At 42.0% G+C, this 25,410-nt stretch overlaps 1 protein-coding gene across 4 annotated transcripts; it reads right to left on the reverse strand.

The window, feature by feature from the left end:
- Positions 1 to 3,867: 3,867 nt before the first annotated feature.
- Positions 3,868 to 23,998, reverse strand: LOC130295117 (SLAM family member 5-like). 4 transcript variants are annotated; one of them, XM_056545456.1, is made up of 7 exons: positions 23,932 to 23,998; positions 22,561 to 22,731; positions 17,519 to 17,631; positions 14,898 to 15,209; positions 11,024 to 11,281; positions 9,148 to 9,235; positions 3,868 to 5,018 (listed from the first exon to the last, which is right to left on the reverse strand). In XM_056545456.1, exons 3-7 carry the CDS (start codon positions 17,580 to 17,582, stop codon positions 4,988 to 4,990), a joined length of 753 nt encoding a protein of 250 aa, XP_056401431.1. In that variant the 5' UTR covers positions 17,583 to 17,631; positions 22,561 to 22,731; positions 23,932 to 23,998; the 3' UTR covers positions 3,868 to 4,987. The 4 variants fall into 4 exon arrangements, with proteins under 4 accessions (XP_056401431.1, XP_056401430.1, XP_056401429.1 ...); XM_056545455.1 differs by lacking the exon at positions 23,932 to 23,998 and adding an exon at positions 20,655 to 20,724 and having other exon boundaries at positions 22,561 to 23,614; XM_056545454.1 differs by lacking the exon at positions 23,932 to 23,998 and having other exon boundaries at positions 22,561 to 23,614.
- Positions 23,999 to 25,410: the final 1,412 nt, after the last annotated feature.

Genomic DNA, 25,410 nt, shown 5'->3' on the forward strand with positions numbered 1-25,410 from the left:
ACAAAAATAAATTTTTTTTTTTTTTTTTTTTTTTTTTTACAAAATTAAAACATTTAAAATAAAATAAAATGCACAAAAAACATCATACTCTCTACTTTGGGCAAAAAAAAGGTTGCCGCCAGATGTTAGTTGGGTGTAAGTGGGGAAACCTCATAGAGAAACATCATACCCACATGGTGTTTTATTATTATTATTATTATTTTTTTTTTTACCCTTTTCACCCTTAGGGTCTATTCACACGTACAGTATTCTGCGCAGATTTGATGGGCAGGATTTCCAGCTGTGCTCAGTCATTCAGTTTACATTGAAATCTGCAGCAGAAAATCCTGCGCATCAAATCTGCGCCGAATACTAGAGATGAGCGAACTTACAGTAAATTCGATTCGTCACGAACTTCTCGGCTCGGCAGTTGATTACTTTTCCTGCATAAATTAGTTCAGCTTTCAGGTGCTCCCGTGGGCTGGAAAAGGTGGATACAGTCCTAGGAAAGAGTCTTCTAGGACTGTATCCACCTTTTCCAGCCCACGGGAGCACCGGAAAGCTGAACTAATTCATGCAGGAAAAGTCATCAACTGCCGAGCCGAGAAGTTCGTGACGAGTCGAATTTACTGTAAGTTCGCTCATCTCTACCGAATACTGTACGTGTGAATAGACCCTTAAGTGGCGTTTTAGGCTTTAAAGTAGTTTTTCAAAATTGCAGCACGCTGTTTTTTTTTTCTTTTCCAATAGAAGGCGCAATTGTTTGCTCCGTGCAAATCTACATATTCTTTGATGTGTAGAAATGTTGAACAATCAGACCCCGACTCATCCAAACCTTTAACTTATCTCTAGGAGTCATGATTTTTTATTTAATTTTAAAGTGACTTATTTTATTGAATCATTAATGTATAATCCAGGTTACCTTTCTGCTTTACCTGCTGCCATGAAGTTGGGGGTCGTGGACAGATGTCTTTTTGGAATAAAGTTATTGGGGAGATTTATCAAAACTTGTACAGAGGAAAAGTTGTTCAGTTGCCCATAGCAACCAATCAGATCGCTGCTTTCATTTTTAACAAGGCCTCTGCAAAATGAAAGAAGCGATCTGATTGGTTGCTATAGGCAACTGCTGAACTTTTCCTTTACACGTTTTGATAAATCTTTATTGAAAAAACGGTACAAATCAAAAAGTAGTGTAAGAAATATGGTACAAAAAGCATACAAAGCCAGTGTGGTTCAACCCAATCTTCATCCCTCCCACCCCCTCTATTCCCAAAAAGCAGAGCCCTCCATCTTCTACGACGCTTCATAGGCTGGTGGTGGACGTCCCCATTGAGGTATAGTGCATCGTGAACCTACCTGGGGGATGGTGATGGTAAAGCAAGGGGGGGGGGTGGTGACTGCCTTGCCAAAGGCTGTCCGGGAATGCTGGGAGTAGTAGTTATGCAACAACTGGAGGCACACTGGTTGGGAAACACTGAATTACACTCATTAGTCATTATATCCTGATCATATGGAGATATCAACAGTATACAGATAGAGCTGGAGGGGATGTGTTTAACTACTATATATCCTGATTCCATAGAGACAGCAGCAGCAGTATACAGATAGAGCTGGAGAGGAGGGGTATAACTACTATATATCCTGATCCTATAGAGATAGAAGCAGCAGCAGTATACAGATAGAGCTGGAGGGGATGTATTTAACTACTATATATCCTGATTCCATAGAGACAGCAGCAGCAGCAGCATACAGATAGAGCTGGAGAGGAGGTGTATAACTACTATATATCCTGATCCTATAGAGATAGAAGCAGCAGCAGTATACAGATATAGCTGGAGGGGAGGTGTATAACTACTATATATCCTGATCCTATAGAGATAGAAGCAGCAGCAGTATACAGATAGAGCTGGAGGGGATGTATTTAACTACTATATATCCTGATTCCATAGAGACAGCAGCAGCAGTATACAGATAGAGCTGGAGAGGAGGGGTATAACTACTATATATCCTGATCCTGTAGAGATAGAAGCAGCAGCCGTATACAGATAGAGCCAGGAGGGGATGTATATAACTACTATATATATATATATATATATATATATATATATATATATATATATATATATCTATATATCTATATCTATATCTCCTGATCCCATAGAGATAGCAGCAGTATACAGATATAGCTGGAGGGGAGTTGTATAACTACTATATAGCCTGATCCACAAGAGAGCGAGCTGGAGAAAAGGCATATAGGTACAGTAGTAGCAGCAATATTCAGATAGAGCTGAAGGGGAGGTGTATAACTACTGTATATTCTGATCCCATAGAGATAGCAGCTAGAGATGAGCGAACTTACAGTAAATTCGATTCGTCACAAACTTCTCGGCTCGGCAGTTGATGACTTATCCTGCATAAATTAGTTCAGCTTTCCGGTGCTTCGGTGGGCTGGAAAAGGTGGATACAGTCCTAGGAGACTCTTTCCTAGGAATGTATCCACCTTTTCCAGCCCACCGGAGCACCTGAAGGCTGAACTAATTTATGCAGGATAAATTATCAACTGCTGAGCCGAGAAGTTCGTGACTAATCGAATTTACTGTAAATTCGCTCATCTCTAATAGCAGCAACAGAAGTAGTATACAGATAGAGCTGGAGAGGAGATGTATAAGTACAATATATCCTGATCCCTATAGAGAAAACAGCAGCAGTATACAGATAGAGCTGGGATGGGAGACGCCTGACAGCTGCCAGAAGAGATCTAAGTGGATGATCATCTTGTATTTCACAGGTGGTCAGCTGACCCAGGAAAGACAACTTTCTCTTTTTTGTGGGTTTGACTGGTGATCACATGACCCAGTTACTTTAATAAAATGCATAGATGCCGCTGTTCTAGAATAAAACAAACGGTGCTGTATGATAAGTGATGGTGAGTGCGCATGATTTGGGCAGCAAACAAACCCGGAGGTCTTCTTTCCCAATTCTAAAATGATTTCACGTCTCCGGTAACAGTTCTGCTGGGTGACACATTCATCGGGTCCAGAGGCGCAGCCATAACAGCTCAGCTGGGGTCATTGCATTTGGAATTGCATTCTGGGTAATTTATATAGTACATCTCCCATAGGACACTGCAGCTCTGTACAGACAGTGAACCAGCAGTGTGGTGAGGAGGGAGTTAAAGGGTTACTCCGGTGGAAAATATATATTTTTTTAAATCAACTGGTGCCAGAAAGGTAAACAGATTTGTAAATTACTTCTATTAAAAAATCTTAATCCTTCCAGTACTTATTAGCAGCTGTATGCTACAGAGGAAATTCTTTTCTTTTTGAATTTCTTTTTTGTCTTGTCCACAGTGCTCTCTGCTGACACCTCTGTCCGTATCAGGAACTGTCCAGAGCAGCATAGGTTTGCAATGGGGATTTTCTCCTGCTCTGGACAGTTCCTGATACGGGCATCAGGTGTCAGCAGAGAGCACTGTGGACAAGACAAAAAAGAAATTCAAAAAGAAAAGAATTTCCTCTGTAGCATACAGCTGCTAAAAAGTACTGGAAGGGTAAAGATTGTTTAATAGAAGTAATTTACACATCTTTTTAACTTTCTAGCACCACCCTGTTTTCCACCCTGAGTACCCCTTTAATCTTAACTCTTTATGAGTATGTACTACTATAATGAAAGCTTTAGGATAGTTATAGATATACAGCACCCCCTGCTGGTTCAGTGCCTGTACTGGTTGTAGTTGTATTTCTGGCCATTAGGTGGCACTGTGTTCTGTGACATATAAAAGAAGCTTAACCCATTGTACGGCAGCAGATCACCTTTATTCTGGGCTGTGGACGGCAGGAAATAATACATTTGGATTAATACAACACCGCCCGGTGCCGCAGGGTGAGTACACCGTATGCCCTACATGAGAACAGTATTCTGTACTAACAGAGGTAGATAAACTGCTGCTACTGAGCGCTGCTGAGACCTGTAGTTCTTCTACAGCAAATCAAAGCAGTGTGTGTCCCCCTGTACACTCAATGGCCGATTCAAACAAAATATATAAAATATACATGTCAACCACATATGGCGCAAAAGATACATCTTACGTCAGTACATTGGAGTAGAAGGCGTTATTAACCCCTTGGGGTATGTGTTTGTGGCGGCCACGGGGTGTTAGCAAGAGTACCTGATCACTTTGTGATGCCAGGGCACCGTTACCCTATACATGGTCCAAGGTTGGAGACCGTTTCTCCTGGGCCAGACATTGGGAATAAAGGAACATAGCGACATCAGGTTACGGATAACTGTCTTCACTGAGCAGGTGCAGATGGTATTACACAGACAGCTGGTGTGAGAGTGCAGAGTTAACCCTTGAGACCCTGTTGCCTTGATGAGACTTGTGGTGCTTTTCACAGGACACAATTATATTGACTTGAAAAATGCTGGTTGCTAGGGTCCCGCCAAGGTCGTGGAAACTGTTCTTCAGGGGCATGAATTTCCCACACACAAGTATTTTCTTGCAGGATGACCAGGATAGAGATCAGGGTATAAGTAGGCCCCTCCCAGAGCACACGACACACAGCACACCTGAGCCACTAGACTCGAGACTGACTCCTCCCCTGCACCTCATTATACAGGGGAGACTTTTGGGGTCTCATTGGCCGTCAGGGTCACATGGGGTTCATTGCAGGGTCTCATGGGTAACACTCTTAAAGGCACAATAACATGGAAAACATTCACATAGAACAATAATAATATTAATTTAGGAAAATATATTATTCTGATAATACAGTATACACATAATGAATATAACAGTAGGACTCCACAGGGCCCAACACCTCCTGCTATCAGGCTGCCCGAGACAGTCCAGAGCCACAGGACAGATGCTGGTGCTGGGACACCACATGTATGTAGGTACGGCAATACGACTTGTGGGAGGCTTGTGGGGTCCCGGCAGTCAGACCCCCAAAATACAGGACGGGTATAAAATGTTCTTTTAAATCATTGTTTCTGATGGATTACTGTACTACTGAGGATTACCAGCGGGGGGCGACGTCCTGCACAAAACAATAGAGAGATCACAATAATAAGAGACAGAGAACCACAAATGTCACAAAGTGTTATCATCCTGTACCCCAAGAATCATCATCCTGTACCCCAAGAATCATCATCCTGTACCCCAAGTGTTATCATCCTGTACCCCAAGAATCATCATCATGTACCCCAAGTGTTATCATCCTGTACCCCAAGAATCATCATCCTGTACCCCAAGTGTTATCATCCTGTACCCCGAGTCATCATCCTGTACCCCAAGAATCATCATCCTATACCCCAAGAATCATCATCCTGTTCCCCAAGAATTATTATCCTGTACCCCAAGAATCATCATCCTGTACCCCAAGAATCATCATCCTGTACCCCAAGTGTTATCATCTTGTACCCCAAAAATCATGATCCTGTACCCCAAGAATCATCATCCTGTACCCCAAGTGTTATCATCCTGTACCCCAAGTGTCATCATCCTGTACCCCAAGTGTCATCATCCTGTACCCCAAGTGTTCTCATCCTGTACCCCAAGTGTCATCATCCTGAACCCCAAGTGTTATCATCCTGTACCCCAAGTGTTATCATCCTGTACCCCAAGTGTTATCATCCTGTACCCCAAGTGTTATCCTGTACCCCAAGTGTTATTATCCTGTACCCCAAGTGTCATCATCCTGTACCCCAAGTGTTATCATCCTGTACCCCAAGTGTTATTATCATGTACCCCAAGTGTTATCATCCTGTACCCCAAGTGTTATCATCCTGTACCCCAAGAATCATCATCCTGTACCCCAAGTGTTATCATCCTGTACCCCAAGAATCATCATCCTGTACCCCAAGTGTTATCATCCTGTACCCCAAGTGTAATCATCCTGTACCCCAAGTGTCATCATCCTGTACCCCAAGTGTTATCATCCTGTACTCCAAGTGTTATCATCCTGTACCCCAAGTGTTATCATCCTGTACCCCAAGTGTTATCATCCTGTACCCCGAGTGTTATCATCCTGTACCCCAAGTGTTATTATCATGTACCCCAAGTGTTATCATCCTGTACCCCAAGTGTTATTATCCTGTACCCCAAGTCTTATCATCCTGTACCCCAAGTATTATCATCCTGTACCCCAAGTGTCATCCTCCTGTACCCAAAGTGTTATCATCCTGTACCCCAAGTCTTATCATCCTGTACCCCAAGTGTTATCATCCTGTACCCCAAGTGTCATCCTCCTGTACCCAAAGTGTTATCATCCTGTACCCCAAGTGTTATTATCCTGTACCCCAAGTGTTATCATCCTGTTCCCAAAGTGTTATCATCCTGTACCCCAAGTGTTATCATCCTGTACCCCAAGTCTCATCATCCTGTACCCCAAGTATTATCATCCTGTACCCCAAGTGTCATCCTCCTGTACCCAAAGTGTTATCATCCTGTACCCCAAGTGTTATTATCCTGTACCCCAAGTGTCATTATCCTGTACCCCAAGTGTCATTATCCTGTACCCCAAGTGTTATCATCCTGTACCCCATCTGTCAGGTTGCTCATCTTATTCTCGCTTTCTCTTTTGTACGACCCCTTAAATCCTTTTTCTAGTGGAATATTTTACCAATGGAGTTACAGTTCCACCTAGTGGATTATTGGATGTACTGCAATCTATTGTACCTAAAATTTCCTGATAAAGTCTTTTTAAGCTGCTCTTACAGTAGGGGGCACCGCTAGCACTGCTGCATGAATGATGTTTTTTAAGCAGGGGCGGGTCCAGGTTCAGCCCCTAATGATCAGTAAATCGATATATTATCGGAACAGCATTATAATAGTTATATACAGAACATGTACAAAGCCGCAGCATTACCCATTATATTCACCGTCTAGACTCCCCTCCTTGTGCATTAGTATATACTTTTTTGTGGCATTTTATTTATTTTTTTATTTTTTTCTTATAATAAGTCATGTAATTCTTTGATTATGTGATTCAAGAATTTTTATAGAAGAATGTGAGGGGAAAATAAGAGAGCGCCGGAAGAAATGGCAGCAAACATTTGCACATTCAGTTTTTTAGAGGTCTATTTCCCCCTAAAGAAGTCTATGGGGGGAAAAAATTGGGTGGAAAGTGACCCAAAAAAAAGTCTATTAAAGGAATACTCCGGTGCGTTTTTTTTAACCCTCCGTGCCCGGGCTGCCAAGCGAAACAAAACAAACTTTAACTCACCTTTCTACGTTCCCCAGTTGCGCTGATATCGATGTCCCGTTCTCCGGTTCCCAACTTCTTTCGCTTCCTGTAAGTCAAAGAGTCACATGACGCTCAGCGTGTCACCGGACGCAGCAGCGTCCCCCAGTGGCCAGTGATACGCTGAGCGTCACGTGACTCTTGGACTTACAGGAAGCGAAAGAAGTTGGGGAACAGAGAACGGGAGCAACGGGGGAACGTGGGAAGGTGAGTTAAAGTTTGTTTTGTTTCGCTTGGCAGCCCGGGCACAGAGGGTTAAAATAAATGCACCGGAGTACTTCTTTAAAAGGAAACTGGAAAACATTTATTTTTTTTTTTTTTTTTTTTTTTAATCAACTGGTGCCAGAAAGTTAAACAGATTTGTAAATTACTTCTATTAAAAAATCTTAACCCTTCCAGTGTTTATCAGCTGCTGTATGCTCCACAGGAAGTTCTTTTCTTTTTGAATTTATTTTCTGTTAACCCACAGTACTCTCTGCTGACACCTCTGTCCATTTCAGGAACTGTCCAGACCTGGAGAGGTTTGCTATGGGGATTTGCTCCTATTCTGGACAGTTCCTGACATGGACAGAGGTGTCAGCAGAGAGCACTGTGGTCAGACAGAAAAGAACTCCAGAAAGAAAAGAATTTCCTGTGAATTATACAGCAGCTGATAAGTACTGGAGGGGTTAAGATTTTTTAATAGAAGTCATTTACAAATCTGTTTAACTTTCTGGCACCAGTTGATAAAAAAAAAAAAAAAACTAATGTTTTCCAGTTTCCCTTTAAAGAAGTACTCTTCTTTATTTTAACCCTCTGTGCCCGGGCTGCCAAGCGAAACAAAACAAACTTTAACTCACCTTCCTACGTTCCCCGGTTGCGCTGATATCGATGTCCCGTTCTCCGATAGAAGTAATTTACAAATCTGTTTAAAGGGGTACTCCGCTGCTCAGCATTCGGAACAAACTGCTCCGAACGCTGGAGGCGGCGCCAGGAGCTTGTGACGTAATAGCCCTGCCCCCCTCATGACATCTTGCCCCTTCCCCCCCCCTCAATGCAAGTCTATGGGAGGGGGCGTTACATCACGAGGGGGCGGGGCTATGACGTCACAAGCTCCCGGCGCCGGTGATGGGTGAGATTTTCAAACCTGTGAGAAACTCGGACCGCTCCTCCCTTCCGCTCTCCGAAGTTTTCCGAAGCTACGGCGGGGGAGGAGCGAGGGTAGAGGCCGAGGTTGGACTTTTTGCATGGGTTTGAAAATCTCACCTCACACCGTGAGAAAATTGCGGGGCTCCCGACGCCCAGTATACGTGTATAGCGGTATATTGACTATTATTTTAGAGTAGAAACAATATACTAGGGAAACTAACATATGCACGTGTCTTTATTAGAGATGAGCGAACTTACAGTAAATTCGATTCGTCACGAACTTCTCGGCTCGGCAGTTGATGACTTTTCCTGCATAAATTAGTTCAGCTTTCAGGTGCTCCGATGGACTGGAAAAGGTGGATACAATCCTAGGAGACTCTTTTCTAGGACTGTATCCACCTTTTCCAGCCCACCGGAGCACTGGAAAGCTGAACTACTTTACGCAGGAAAAGTCATCAACTGCCGAGCCGAGAAGTTCGTGACGAATCGAATTTACTGTAAGTTCGCTCATCTCTAGTCTTTATCTGTGAACGAATCTACATATCTGCACATTGACTAAATAGGCTCCATTTGGGCAGGTCGCAAGTTTGCACGGGGGCGTGGCTTAATTATCTCGGGCTCTGCCCTCGCTCCTCCCCCCACCGTTCGGAAAACTTTGGAGAGCGGAGGGGAGGAGTTTCTCACGAGTTTGAAAATCTCACCCATCACCAGCTCCAGCGTTCGGAACTATTTTTTTGGTATATAAGGCCCCATATATTATTTAGCCTAAATCGGACATAATAAAAGGATGACGTACCTTCTGCGATACTTGTAGAATAAACCGCATACAACAATGGTAATAAAGATGACAACACAGACGGTTGCAACGATTGAACTTATGTTTCCTAAAATAACAATATAGATTTGGTTATTTATTTATTTATTAATTGCTTCTGAAAATAATATTAAAGGGCTTTTGCTATAATTGAAGTTGTATATATAGGATGTATATACATACACTGCCACCTGCTGGTGGTTTAAAGGGATACTCCGGTGCTACAATGTTCTGAACATTTTGTTCAGAACTCTGGAGCCGGAGACCCTGATCGTGACGTCAAGGCCACGCCCCTCGTGATGTCACACCACACCCCTTCCATTCATGTCTATGGGAGGGGGCGTTGACACGCCCCCTCCCATAGACATGAATGGAGGGGGTGTGGTGTGACATCACGAGGGGCGTGGCCTTGACGTCACAATCAATGCTGCGGGATAGGGAATAAGATGTCTATGGGAGGAGTAACCCTTTAAGGTGTTAAATGAATGGAACCAGGGTAAGATAGAACACACAAACCGACGTGGTTCTGTTCTTGAAAGAATATTAATCTGTTTTTCTATTTCCGAATAACTTTTTTTTTTTAACAGGACCCCTATGTGCACTTAAAGGGGTACTTTGCTGCTCAGCATTGGGAACAAAACGTTCCGAACGCCTAGAGCCAGCATCGGGGGCTCGTGATGTCACAGGTTGCCACTCCCCCTCCCATAGACTTACATTGAGGGGGCGGGACGTGACGTCAAGAGTCCCCGATGCCCGCTCTAAACGTTTGGAACATTTTGTTCCGAACGCTGAGTAGCGGAGTACCCCTTTAAGGTACTAAGTACAAATACATAACAGTAATAAAAATAATATAAAAAATAATAATAATAATATAAATAATATAAAAAAATTATAATAATAATATAAATAATTATAATAATAAAAATAATATAAAAAAATAATAATAATAATAATAACAATATAAATAATATAAAAAATTATAATATAAATAATATAAAAAAATAATATAATAAATAATATAAAAAAAATAATAATAATATAAATAATATAAAAAATAATAATAAATAAAAATAATAATAAAAATAATATAAAAAATAATAATAATAATATAAATAATATAAAAAAAATGTAATAATAATATAAATAATTATAATAATAAAAATAATATAAAAAATTATAATAATAACAATATAAATAATATAAATAATATAAAAAATAATAATAATATAAATAATATAAAAATTATAATATAAATAATAAAAAAATAATAAAAATAATAATAAAAATAATAATAATAATATAAATAATATAAAAAATAATAATAAAAATAATGTAAAAAATTATAATAATAATTATATAAATAATTATAATAATAAAAATAATATAAAAAAATAATAATAATAATATAAATAATATAAACAAATAATAATAATATAAATAATATAAAAAAAATAATAATAAAAATAATGTAAAAAATAATAATAATATAAATAATATAAAAGATAATAATAATATAAAAAATAATAATAATAAAAAAAATAGTAATATAAATAATATTAAAAAAAAATAATAATATAAATAATATAAAAAATAATAATAATAATATAAAATAAAAAATAATAATAATATAAATAATATTAAAAATAATAATAATATTAATAATATAAAAAAAAAATTATATAAATAATATAAAAAAAAATAATAATATAAATAATATAAAAAATAATAATAATATAAATAATATAAAAAATAATAATAATATAAATAATATTAAAAATAAATGTTACTAACTTGTTAGTGACCTACTTGTTCTTAGTTTCTATGTAGTATAAAATAATTTGACGACTGATAACTTTACCTCTTGTACCTTTTCCACAATATTCGGATGCAGTTATAGATTTGGAGGCGTTACTAACGGGGTTTTCTGCTGTACAGGTATATTGGGTCTTCGGGTCGGGGTCCGTTACGTTCACAGCACGGTTAGTCACCCGTGTGTCGTTGCTGGTCCAGGTAATGGTCACGTCTGTTCCATTGGCTGCGCAGGCCAAGGTCATACGACACGGCGCCTGACTGAAGACGTTATGCCGGATCTTGATATCTTCGTCTGATAATCTCTCTGCAGATAATGAACATGTCAGTGATATCATATGTTAACTTTCAGGGGTTAACACTGACATCTCACTCCTGTATGTCCAATACATAGGGGGATGGGAACTATCCCGTTGGCTGTCCGGGCATGCTGGGAATTGTAGTTTTGCAACAGCTGTAGGCGCTCTGGTTGGGAAACACTGGTATGGGTTATGGTGCAACATTCTGGGAGTTGTAGGATTGGTTGGAAAAATATAAATATAAAAATATAATATAAAAATATAAATATAAAATATAATATAAAAATATAAATATAAAATATAATATAAAAATATAAATATAAAAATATAATATAAAAATATAATTATAAATATAAAAATATAAATATAAAAATATAATATAAAAATATAAATATAAAAATATAAATATAAAAATATAATATAAAAATAAAAATAAAATATAAAAATATAAATATAAAAATATAATATAAAAATATAAATATAAAAATGTAATATAAAAATACCGGTCAGGTGGCCACCCAGCAGCTGCTTGCTAAAATGCAAATCTTATCTAATAAATGCGAATAAGAGACAATATCATTCTGTGCAACTTCTCTAAAAAGCACAAGATGAACGTGTCATCTCCTCGGGACCGCGTTGCATCTGTGTCGCTTTGAATGGGAAGGTCACATGTTCTAAGAATTATATTAGTCTCTAATCATGAGGCAAATCTGGTTTATTCATCTTGTTCCTCAATTTTTAACTCTATGCTGTCTGCAGAGCTACAACTTCTTGGGGATATAGAACTACTACAAGTAGCAGCCGGCAGCACATCGGGGACCCTGCTCGCGGACATGTAGCCGGCACAAGAGGGGGTGCGGAGGGTAGAAACACTGGGGGTTGTGGCTGACAAAGTGCGACATTTTCTGGGGTTGCTTAGGATAAGATATAGGAAGAATTATTATATTTGGCTGCTGACGATAGGGGAAACACTGACCAGATATGAGGAGGGGAAGTAAAATCTTTATGTGGTTGTCGCTCAGGAAACATAGACAAACAAACACACCACAATAGGCTAAATCTGCCTAGTAAGTCCCGCTGCAAGGATAACCGCGTCTCTACAAAGGAGTTAAAGGGGTACTCCGGTGGAAAACTTTTTTTTTTAAATCAACTGGTGCCAGAAAGTTAAACAGATTTGTAAATTACTTCTTTTAAAAAATCTTAATCCTTCCAGTACTTATTAGCTGCTGAATACTACAGAGGAAATTCTTTTCTTTTTAGAACACAGAGCTCTCTGCTGACATCACGAGCACAGTGCTCTCTGCTGACATCTCTGCCCATTTTAGGAACTGTCCAGAGCAGCATATGTTTGCTATGGGGATTTTCTCCTACTCTGAACAGTTCTTAAAATGGACAGAGATGTCAGCAGAGAGCACTGTGTTCCAAAAAGAAAATAATTCCCTTTGTAGTATTCAGCAGCTAATAAGTACTGGAAGGATTAAGATTTTTTTTTAAAAAAATAGAAGTAATTTACAAATGTGTTTAACTTTCTGGCACCAGTTGATAAAAAAAAAAAAAAAAAAAGTTTTCCACCCGGAGTACCCCTTTAAGAAACATGGGTATCATTTGAATGTTGGGTGTCCCAGCTCAGGGTGTTGGGCTATTAGCATCATTTTGTTATATCAATTATGTGAATAGTGTAATGTAAAAATTATATATTTTTCTTAAATTAATTTTGTTATTGTGGTGGGCCACGGGGTGCGATGTAGGGTGTATGGGGCAGATGTTGTTAAGCTCTAAATGGTCGTGACGCCAGGGTGTGGTTTTACCAAGAACCACCCGAACAGTAGCACCGCTAGTTCTAGTTAGGCAGGGCAAATAAGAGTCCAAGGCCAGGTCAGGGTTAACGGTAGCTTTACTGAGGTAGACAGATGGTAATAGTCTTTACAGCTCGACCAGGACCCCAGAGAGGCGACCAGTAACACAGGGGACCTCGCAGCTTGCTGGGACTTGCAGTGACTTTGACAGACTCTAGGACAGCCACGCTGACTATAATAGACTTGACTTGACTGTAGATAGTGACAGCAGACAGAGATGACTTGACTTACTGACTTGTGGCTGTAATTTAGGCTTGAGGCCTCCAGATGTGCTGGACACTGACCCTGAGACGTCTGGACAAAACTTGACCTCAGGATCTAAGAGAGAGATTGTAGTACCTCCCCCTCTTATAAAGGGGGCTGAGCAAGGAGCCCATAGGCTAGCTGCAGGTCATCTGGTCACCTGGTGCTCTCTGGGTAGCAAAACATGTGACAACATTAGCATGTGACTAATAATCATGTGACCATATCAAAGGTCCTTCACACATAATATACAATTATACAGATTATAGGGGTGCAATGCAGGTGAGCCCTGGGGACGTGCAGGGACTCAAGCTGATAGGACTGTAGGATGCATATCCCATACTGGGACATCACATTATGATTCCATGTATGTAAGTTTAAAATGTTCCTGTGCCTTTAAAAATGTGAGCAGTGAACCCCATGTGACTATGTGAGCCAATGAGACCCCAAAGTCTCCTCTGTATAGTGAGGTACAGGAGAGGAGTCATTCCACAATTAGTTTCCATCCTAGTGAGACTCCAGAGCAGCAGATAAGCTCAGGTGAGCGGAGTCGTGTGTCCTAAGCAGAGGCCTACTTCAGTCTACTCCTGGTCATCCTACAAGTGCCATCGTGGGAGAACTACATGCCCCGGCAGAATAGTCTACAGGGAAGGACCCTAGCTACCAGAACCTCAAATTCTACAATTCCGTCCGGTGAAAAGCACCACAAGTTTCAGAACAGCAACAAGGCTCACAAGGGGTGCACTGTACTCTCACACTAAGGCCAGCTGTTTGTGTTATACCAACTTCACAAGCTCAATAAAAGCCGTTAAAAGGTTACTCCGCTCCCCAGTGTCCAGAACATTGAGTTCCGGACGCTGTGTGTGGGCTTCCGTGTCCACGCCCGCCCCCTCATCACGTCACGGCCTGTCCCCTCAATGAAAGTCTATGGGAAGGAGATGCAACAACCTTCACGCCCCCTCCCATTGACTTACATTGAGGGGGCAGGATGTGACGTCACATTAACCCTTTAACTGTAACCTGGCGTCGGTGTGTGTTTATTGGCTCATCGTGTTTGGCCCAAGAAGACTGCTTTCCTTTGGACCGTGGATCGGATAAACAGTGCCCTGGCGTCACGAAGTGAGCAAGGTACGTCCTACTAACACCCAGTGGCCACCACAAGTGTGTGTGTGTGTGTGGGGGGGGGGGGAGGGATCTGGCTGGAATACTAGGGGGATACTAGGGTTGCTGACATAAGATGGGGGGCCCAATGTGAATAGTAGTGTATGAGATGAGGGTACACTATGGTGTGGAGTACACTATAACTCAGTATATTATGTAGCCCACCTAGTTTGGGCATGAGGTGACCCTGTCTTTACTGGATATAACTGGGCAGACCGTATCTTCAGGGTACAGGTGTTCATCAATCCTTTATAAGAATGAGTTAATACATCTGTTCTGGCCAAAAAATATTGTTATATGTTTCTTCCTGGGGGAGATAAAGCTTTAAGGGTATCCGGCGCAGGGTGCTGGGCAGGTGACTTACGGTAGACATGGATCTGGTACTGCTGCGTACACATGTCCCCGGTCTGGAGCTTTATACTTGCGTCATACGTCCCTTCATCTTCCTGATGCAGATTCAAGATAATTAAGGATCCGTCCTGGTCGCTCGCCAGCTTCCCCATGTATGGGCTCATCACAATGATGGGGTTATGCGGCCATGTTGTTGCGATGCGGTTATTGCTACGAATCCAAGTGACGTCCTCTATGTACTTCACAGACATCTGTAGCGTTCCGTTGCCGCCAGCCATCCCATTTACAACAATGGTTTCCCCGCAGAGGTCTGCACATCCGATATCTAAGAATAAAGCACAAAGACCTATAAAAGTTGTACTGTGCAACGGCGGAGGTCTACATCACTGTGTTGTGTTCTCTACAGAGTGTAAGGGGTTCAGGTTGATTAAATTGTCATACGTTGCTTTTGCTGAATGTATTTTCTGTACAATGGAAAAGCAGAATTGGTCACATTTTCAGCTCTTGTTCAATAGTTACAACCCCTTTGCCTGGGATAAGAGGTGGAACCAACTCCCTAGTTAGTGGAGTTCTGTCTTGCCTAGTAAACAGACAGTACAGGTGTCCGTCAGCTTCTGTCACTACTAGGGTTGACACCTGGCCGGTATTTTACCGACACAGCTGGTATTTAGGCCACCCTGGTGATATTTTTATATTAAAATACCAGCAATGCAATGGGCGGTATTTATCCAACCAATCCTCCAACTCCCGGAATGTTGCACCATATACAATACCAGTGTTTCCCAACTAGAGTGCCTCCAGCTGATGCCAAACTACAACTCCCAGCATGCTCTGACAGCCAACGGCTGTTCCAGTAGATAGTGGACCATGTTCAGAACTCTCCATCGGGGCCGAGGAGGCCTTCTATCATGTCCCGCTGCCCGAGTGGCCTGCAACCCCGGCGGAAGGTACGCCGAAGTCGTCAAGAGAGCCGTCGCTGGTGAGGCTGTCACCCTACCACCGGACCTCGGGATCCTGGGCGGAGATCTACGCGGAGGAGTCGGAAGTGAGTGCCCCGGGCGAAGCCGCATCATTTTCTACCCCCCCCCCCACCATCTAACCCGATCCAGAACTGGGGCCCCAGGTCCGGCAGCACACGGCCCGACCCCAGTCACCACCGCTACCCAAGTGGTTATTCGGCGACGAGCCTGCATTAGTCCGGTTCATGAGGGACCATCTCCTACCCCTGCCAAGGAAGCCCCATCCCAGCAGCCAAGGCCTAAAGGGCCAAACGTGAGGCTGAAGTGGCTGCCATAATGGAGTAGTTAAGGGAGTAGAGGAGAAGGGAGTATGGCCCTAAAGTTATGCTGTATGAAGTACGTCACGTCCAGCAACAGGACACCAAGAGCCTCGAGGCCTCATCTATCAGGTAGCTAGAACAACCCCGAGAGGGCACCCCTAGAACGGCGACGAGCTACAGTCGTCAAGCTTGACATAGTGAGGGGGTATGGAGCACTAATGGACTGCCACCACGGTGGTACTATTCTGGTCAACAGGAGAGCATTGAAGAGAACCTACCTCCCTTCACCTCCACACTCACTAGAGCACGGGGAGATTGTAGAATACACCCCGGTACAGAGCCTGCGAGAGGAATGGGCAGCAGCCGTCACCAGGCCCAAGAATCCAACACAAATCGCCTATGCCTATTTCCCCTCTGAAGATTGGGACTCAGATCCATTTCGTCTCCTGCCACCAAGCATCGAGGGGAAGGTCATCCAAGAAGAATGGTATCCTGAGACATCTGCTATGGACCCCAAGTATCTGCATCAAGGGCCTCTACAGATGTGCCAAGGCCTTCTCCTGTGGTCGAGGAGGTTTTCCTGTTTGAGTTTTCTTCTTTTGCCTACAAATCCCATAATTCCATTTTCCTCCCTCCCACACATCAGTCACCCCACCCATTGAAACCTAAATGAGCTGCTTCCATTCAAAAGACATGTGTTTTCCAATCAGGGTACCTACAGCTGTTGCTTTAGTTGCAGATTGATCTCTCTCCCACCAATTGATCGCTCCACCCATTGAAGCAGACAGGCTCCCTGTCATCAGCTGACTAGTGATGTCAGGTCTCGGCCGCATTGCAAGCTGGGAAAAATCTGAGACAACAGTCATTTTGTATGCTGGTAAAAATAAATATTGGGGTGAAAATCACAGAAGAATTGGGAGAAAACCGTCCCACACAGGTACAGACACTATATTATGAACTACACTAACTTTACAGCCCCTGTAGCATAGTCAAATAAAAAAAAATTCCTGGAATACCCCTTTAAGATAACACCACTAAAGCCATGTGACATATCAGTGACTACTACCCTCAACATACCAATCTATAAAAGTCCCTGGCACATCTGATTTAGAATTATTTCAAGTGCATAGAATAAGGCAGCGTTTCCCAACCAGGGTGCCTCCAGGTGCAGCAAAACTACAATTCCCAGCATACCTGGACAGCCGGAGGCATACTGTGCAGCGTCCATATGGATATATGCCGGCACCCTCTATGTGTAATGGGCACAGCTCTCACACATCACCCATGGGCCATTACCCATACTAAATCTCTATACATAAAGACTGAATAATAGAAGAATAAACCCCCCGACTCACATGTCTCATGAAGAAGAAGAATGATGAAGATCCAGAATGAACCCGTCATGGTCCCCTCCACCATCTCAGGACCACCATCCGGAGACACCGGCTGAAGAAAAGACTTTCCAAAACTGAAAAAGAAAGCAATACCCAGGGACAAAGACTTAAAAGAGTCTATTTATATCTCCAGATATAGAAATCCACCTACAGTAGTTACATAAGACAAGACTTCCCCAAGGGCGGCCACAAGGAAAAGGCTTAGATACATGGGTGCAGCACACAGTATCACATGTGAAAGGCGCAATACTCAATCTATGTCCTGGGGGTCCTAGGGCTGGGCAGAGATTTGGGTTATGATTGCGCCCTCACTATTCTTAGGTATTACAAGTATTACAATGAAGATGGATAATTAATCTATATATACATATAACTCTGTGTATGTACTGTATGTATGTATTTATGCATGTACTTTATGTACTGCATGTATTTATGTATAAATGCACATATGTGCTCCTTGTATGTATTTATGTATATATGCACATATGTGCTCCTTGTATGTATGTATGTAGGCATATATGTTCTGTATGTATTATTTGTACTGTACTGTATGTATGCATGTATGTAATGTACAGTACTGTATGTATGTATGTATGTATACATGTATGTAATGTACAGTACTGTATGTATGTATGCATGTATGTACTGTACTATATGTATGTATACATGTACTGTACTGTATGTATGTATGCATGTATGTACTGTACTATATGTATGTATACATGTAATGTACTGTACTGTATGTATGTATGCATATATGTACTGTACTGTATGTATGTATACATGTAATGTACTGTACTGTATGTATGCATGTATGTAATGTACAGTACTGTATGTATGTATGTATGTATACATGTATGTAATGTACAGTACTGTATGTATGTATGCATGTATGTACTGTACTATATGTATGTATACATGTACTGTACTGTATGTATGCATGTATGTAATGTACTGTATGTATGTATGTATGCATGTATGTACTGTACTATATGTATGTATACATGTAATGTACTGTACTGTATGTATGTATGCATATATGTACTGTACTGTATGTATGTATACATGTAATGTACTGTACTGTATGTATGTATGCATGTATGTACTGTACTGTATGTATGTATACATGTAATCTACTGTACTGTATGTATGTATACATGTATGTACTGTACTGTACTGTATGTATGTATACATGTATGTAATGTACTGTACTGTATGTATGTATACATGTAATGTACTGTACTGTATGTATGTATACATGTATGTACTGTACTGTACTGTATGTATGTATACATGTATGTAATGTACTGTATGTATGTATACATGTATGTAATGTACAGTACTGTATGTATGTATACATGTAATGTACTGTACTGTATGTATGTATGCATGTATGTACTGTACTATATGTATGTATACATGTAATGTACTGTAATGTATGTATGTATGCATGTATGTACTGTACTGTATGTATGTATACATGTAATGTACTGTACTGTATGTATGTATACATGTATGTACTGTACTGTACTGTATGTATGTATACATGTATGTAATGTACTGTACTGTATGCATGTATGTAATGTACTGTACTGTATGTATGCATACATGTATGTAATGTACTGTACTGTATGTATACATGTGTGTAATGTACTGTATGTATGTATGTAATGTACTGTACTGTATGTATACATGTATGTAATGTACTGTATGTATGCATGCATGTCTGTAATGTACTGTACTGTATGTATGCATACATGTATGTAATGTACTGTACTGTATGTATACATGTATGTATGCATGTATGTAATGTACTGTACTGTATGTATGTATAAATATATGTAAGGTACTGTACTGTATGTATAAATGTATGTACTGTACTGTATGTATGTATACATGTATGTACTGTACTGTATGTATGCATGTATATACTGTACTGTATGTATGCATGTATGCAATGTACTGTACGTATGTATACATGTATGTAATCTACTGTACTGTATGTATGTATACATGTATGTACTGTACTGTATGTATGCATGTATGTAATGTACTGCTCTGTATGTATGTACTGTATGTATATATGCACATATGTACTGTATGTATGTACTTATGTATGTACTTTACTGTATGTACTGTACTGTATGTATTTATTAGAGATGAGCGAACTTACAGTAAATTCGATTCGTCACAAACTTCTCAGCTCGGCAGTTGATGACTTTTCCTGCATAAATTAGTTCAGCTTTCAGGTGCTCCCGTGGGCTGGAAAAGGTGGATACAGTCCTAGGAGACTCTTTCCTAGGACTGTATCCACCTTTTCCAGCCCACCGGAGCACCGGAAAGCTGAACTAATTTATGCAGGAAAAGTCAGCAATCGCCGAGCCGAGAAGTTCGTGACGAATCGAATTTACTTTAAGTTCGCTCATCTCTAGTATTTATGAATGTGTGGTAAACTTTGGGGATAAAGCCTTGTGGGGGTGTAGGGTAGTTGGGGTGTTTCTGTTCAATACGATAAAGGGCGCTGTTAACCCTTGTCACTCGTGATGCCAGGGTGAGGGTTAAAACTCTGTAGTGATGCTGGGCCTATCGTCACCCTTTCCAAGAGCGATAGGTGAGTGTAAAATAAATGGATTGTCCACAGCAGTGCTGAACTTAAAACTTGCAGGAACTTTACTGAAGATTTTCTGTACATGCAGTATCGGTAACAGTCCAGATAACAAAGTCTATATAGACAGCACAGCAGTGACTGACAGTTGCTTAGGACCGGAAAGTTCTCTTTAGATTGGGAGGATTGTATTTGCATAGATCCACTGGATTTAGGGGTTCGATTAGGTCCGGAGATCTTGCTGAGGTAGCAGGGAATTGTATGAACTATCCGTCTCTAGCGCAGGCCGAGGCTGCAAGGCTTTGGCCTAGTAATTGTCTTGTAAGCTGCGGAGGTCCTACCTCGTCCAGAGTCAGCAACCCAAGAGCAATGATGCTGCTTGCTTGGCAGTGCAGGAACAAGAGAGCGACAAAATGGCGCAGCTCCCTTAAATGGGTAGGATTGGTCCATATCAGCTGTCAGTCACCGTTATAATGGATTGTGGGTGATCACCTGACTAGAACCACCAAAGGTCCTTTAGCAAACCATAGAGTTCTGAACTAAGTCACATGACCTGCAGGTCCTGCAACACGAACAAGGTAAGAATATTAAATATACATCTTTACATTTATATTTACATAAATTATAGCTAACTGAGGGATGACGAGGGGTTAACTAAGGAAGAGGACCCCCACTGTTCCTAGGGACTCTGACTTTGGGGACCTCACCACAAGGTAACATATGTAATACGGTACCGGGACACCACATATGTATGTACTATATGTATGCTCCCGCATAACTTCCAAACAGCTGGAGATATTTCAATTAAACCTGGTCACAAGTTACTTACATGTAAACTATAAATGTACCCTGTATGTGAGGGTTGGTTATATCTCTAAAGTCCCATAAAAGTCTATGGGACTCCCGATCTGTCCAACAGACAGATGTGGAAAATAGGGGATATGGTATGAGGACGGGATATGAGGACACGATAAGAGGACAGGATATGAAGACAGGATATGAGGACAGGATAGGAGGACAGGATAGGAGGACAGGATATGAGGACAGGATATGAGGACAGGATATGAGGACAGGATAAGAGGACAGGATATGAAGACAGGATATGAGGACAGGATAGGAGGACAGGATAGGAAGACAGGATAGGAGGACAGGATATCAGGACAGGATATGAAGACAGGATATGAGGTCAGGATATGAAGACAGGATATGAAGACAGGATATAAGGACAGGATATGAGGACAGGATATGAGGTCAGGATATGAGGACAGGATAGGAGGACAAGATAGGAAGACAGGATATCAGGACAGGATATGAAGACAGGATATGAAGACAGGATATGAGGACAGGATATAAGGACAGGATATGAGGACAGGATATGAGGACAGGATATGAGGACAGGATATGAAGGCAGGATATGAAGGCAGGATATGAGGTCAGGATATGAGGACAGGATATCAGGACAGGATATGAAGGCAGGATATGAAGACAGGATATGAGGACGGGATATGAGAACAGGATATAAGGACAGGATATGAGGACAGGATATGAGGTCAGGATATGAGGACAGGATAGGAGGACAGGATATGAAGACAGGATATGAGGACAGGATATGAAGACAGGATATGAGGACAGGATATGAGGTCAGGATATGAGGACAGGATATGAGGTCAGGATATGAAGACAGGATATGAGGTCAGGATATGAAGACAGGATATGAGGTCAGGATATGAGGTCAGGATATGAAGACAGGATATGAGGACAGGATATGAGGACAGGATATGAAGACAGGATATGAGGTCAGGATATGAGGACAGGATATGAGGTTGGGATATGAGGTCAGGATATGAGGACAGGATATGAGGACAGGATATGAGGTCCGGATATGAGGACAGGATATGAGGTCAGGATGTGAAAACGGGATATGAGGTTGGGATATGAGGTCGGGATATGAGGTCGGGATATGAAGTCAGGATATGAGAATGGGATATGAGGTCGGGATATGAAGTCAGGATATGAGGTCGGGATATGAAGTCAGGATATGAGGTCGGGATATGAAGTCAGGATATGAGGTCGGGATATGAGGTCGGGATGTGAAATTTATCTCCTCCACAAGGCAGGAAGACCATGTAACATCGCTAGTAACAGCTATATATACCGTAGAATTATAATCCGATAATATTAAGGTTATTTCTCTGAATTTAAATTTTTCCTGGGTAACACCATTTGCATAACTTGCACAATTTTGTGGCCGGCTTATTTCTGTGTAAACCAGCTACATTTTGACTGATCATAAATTAAGAAGCTGAGCAGGAGCGTTCTGTGCACCACACCCACCGACCATGGCCAAGGATAAGGTTCACACTAAGTATCCTCTACTTAGCCTCATAGTAATTTGTACGTGGAAATTCTGTCTGGAATCCTCGATGTCAATGGACGGTGCTTTAGGGTAGGAACACATTTGTAGATGTTCAGCAGATGGTAGAAGGAAGTATAAACCCCCCTTGATATTCCTCCTTCCAGTTGGATCAACTTCTGCAGAAAATCTGCACCATAGCTGCAATGTATGTTTCTAAAAAAAATGAAAAAAGCAGAAGTGGGTCCGGCTGGAAAGGGAAATTTAGTTTAGGTACAATTTAGTTTAGGCTGCAGAACTATATGACTCCATTACACCCACTTAGTAGTTGTCCAAAGTGCCGTTTATGGGCCGAAAATGTCCTCCCAAACAATACCCACACATGTTCATCCTGTTGTGCAATGGCAATGTGACATCTTACATGTAAGGAGTTAACCCCTTCCCCCTTGAGCCTTCTGGGCCTCAAAGGGGAACTCTGCTGCTAAACATCTTATCCCCTATCCAAAAGATATCTGGTCACGGGCATCCAGAGATAGCGGGGTTCCAGCAATCAGACCCCTGCAATCAGGCATCTTATCTCCTATCCTTTTGATGCTTAGCAGCGGAGTTGTAGTTTTGCAACGGCTGGAGGCACCCTGGTGTGAAAAGAATGGTATATTGCATGGAAGGCAGCCCAGGTGTGTTTCAAGGGATGGGGTGACTGATGTGGGAGAAGGAGAAAAGTGACCTCACACTTACAAACAAGGAGTCATGGGATTTGTAGTTGGAGGAAGGGAACTCCAACAGGAAATAGCCAATTCACAAAAAGATAGCCACAGCATTATGATGGACTCACAACACAGAAGCCCTGGAGCGGACAGTATGGGAGAGGAGGGGCACATGACAGGGGAGGAAGAGAGCAGAGGTAGGGGTTAGCTGGGGGTTAAGGGGGGGGGGGGGCTTGGGAGGGAGGTCAGTGCAGGGCTGGAGGTGAGGAGATCAGTGCAGGGCTGGAGGTGAGGCAAGTGCAGATCCTTCCTAAGCATGTCCTTCACTGTCTGGCAGGTAAGTACTAAAATTACCTTATGGTGGATAAAACCTTTAAAGCGCCGGGTGCTCCTGATGTCATAGCTCCGCCCCTTCAATGCAAGTCTATGGGAGGGGGCGTGACAGTTGTCACGCCCCCTCCCATAGACTTGCATTGAGGGGGTGGGACGTAACATCATGAGGGGGTGGGGCTATAACATCACAAGCTTCCGGCGCCGGCTCCAGTGTTCGGAACAGTTTGTTCCAAACGCTGAGTAGCGGAGTACCCCTTAAAAGCCTTTGAGATATCTCTAGACGTGTCAAAAATTTTGGTCAGTAACAAGGACACTTGTCTGCTGATGACTGCAATTGACTGTGGGGATATGGCTGCTGATCGCCGCCATCACTCACGTTTTATGAAGTGACTGCAGATCCTCGATTTATGGAGACCTAACACTTCAGAACATGTGCGCCCTGGTGCATTTAGAACAAGGCGGCCAGAGCCAACCGGTATGCCCTGTATCATCTAGGAGTAAAAGGGAATGTTTAAAAGGGTATTCCGCTGCCCTGTGTCGGAAGCTCCGCTCCCCAGTGTCCGGAAGTTTATTGTTTCAAACGCTGTGTGCGGGCTTCCGTATTCAGGGCCGCCCCTCGTGACGTCACGCCCGCCCCCTTCGTGACATCACGCCCGCTCCCTCAGCGAAAGTCTATGGGGAGAGGGCGCGATGGCTGTCACGCCCCCTTCCCATAGACTTTCGTTGAGGGGGCGGGCGTGATGTCACAATCGGGGCGGGTGTGACGTCACAGCTTTCGGAACAATAAACTTCCGGACCCTGGGGAGCGGAGCTTCCGACACAGGGCAGCGGAGTACCCCTTTAATCAGAAAATGACCCATTTTTCAAATAAAATTTTTAGGTTCATCGTATTTTTTTTTAACAATTATTGGTGATGTTTTTTCAGCCTCCCCCTCCCTGTGGAAAGTGTCACACAAAAATTAAACAAGAACAAGTATAATCTACAATGCATACACCACATTAGCCAACAAACCATAGAATATCTGCATCTACAGATTACAATAACAGGAACAAAACTGCAAACAAAGTCAAAAACTAAACCGTGGACACTTTTTTTTTCATATTTGTTGAAGATTTTTTTAAATATTTTTTAAAGGGAACCTGTCATGTTGAAAATGCATTCTTATCTGCCGACATCATGTTATAGAGCAGGAGGAGCTGAGCAGAATGATATATAGTTTAATAGTAAAAATTGCAGGATAACTTGTCATTTATTCCTGTGAATCTCTGCTCATTCTCTGGAAACTAGTCAGGTGGGCGGGGCTAATAAGTGATTGACAGCCATCTTTACAGCTTACATGAGATTTACATGAATAAGTGACAAGTTATTCTGGAACTTTTCCTGGAAAGCTATATATCAATCTGCTCAGCTCCTCCTGCTCTATAACAGGATACCTGCAGATAGGATTGCATAATAAATGGGACAGTTTCCTTTAAAAAAAATATAATTATACCACCCTCCCCAAATATTCTTAAAGGGGTACTCCGCTGCCCCCAGAGTTCAGAACATTTTGTTCCGAACGCTTGGAGTGGGCAGGGGGGGTCGTGAAGTCACTGTCACGCCCCTCGAGACATCACGTCACGCCCCCTCAATGCAAGTCTATGGGAGGGGGCGTGGCAGCTGCCACGCCCCCTCCCATAGACTTTCATTGAGGGGGCGTGGCATGACATCACGAGGGGCGTGGCAGTGACTTCACGACCCCCCTGCTCACTCTAAGCGTTCTAAAGGAATGTCGGGTACTGCACAGAGATCGAAGGGGTCCCAGGGGTCCTTTGGATGCGGGAAAAGATGTCTAGGGATGGAGTACCCCTTTAA

The sequence above is a fragment of the Hyla sarda genome, chromosome 11, assembly GCF_029499605.1.
Source record: "Hyla sarda isolate aHylSar1 chromosome 11, aHylSar1.hap1, whole genome shotgun sequence".
Lineage (NCBI taxonomy): Eukaryota > Metazoa > Chordata > Amphibia > Anura > Hylidae > Hyla > Hyla sarda.

Bases quoted from the DNA above. Each gene is read 5' to 3' on its own strand.
- LOC130295117 (XM_056545456.1), bottom strand. From the start codon at position 17,582: ATGGTGGAGGGGACCATGACGGGTTCATTCTGGATCTTCATCATTCTT. The intron at 11,282-14,897 runs GTAAGTCACCTG...CATTATCTGCAG, and splicing joins GTACCAGATCCATGTCTACC to AGAGATTATCAGACGAAGAT. The intron at 5,019-9,147 runs GTACGTCATCCT...TGTTTTGTGCAG, and splicing joins TTCTACAAGTATCGCAGAAG to GACGTCGCCCCCCGCTGGTA.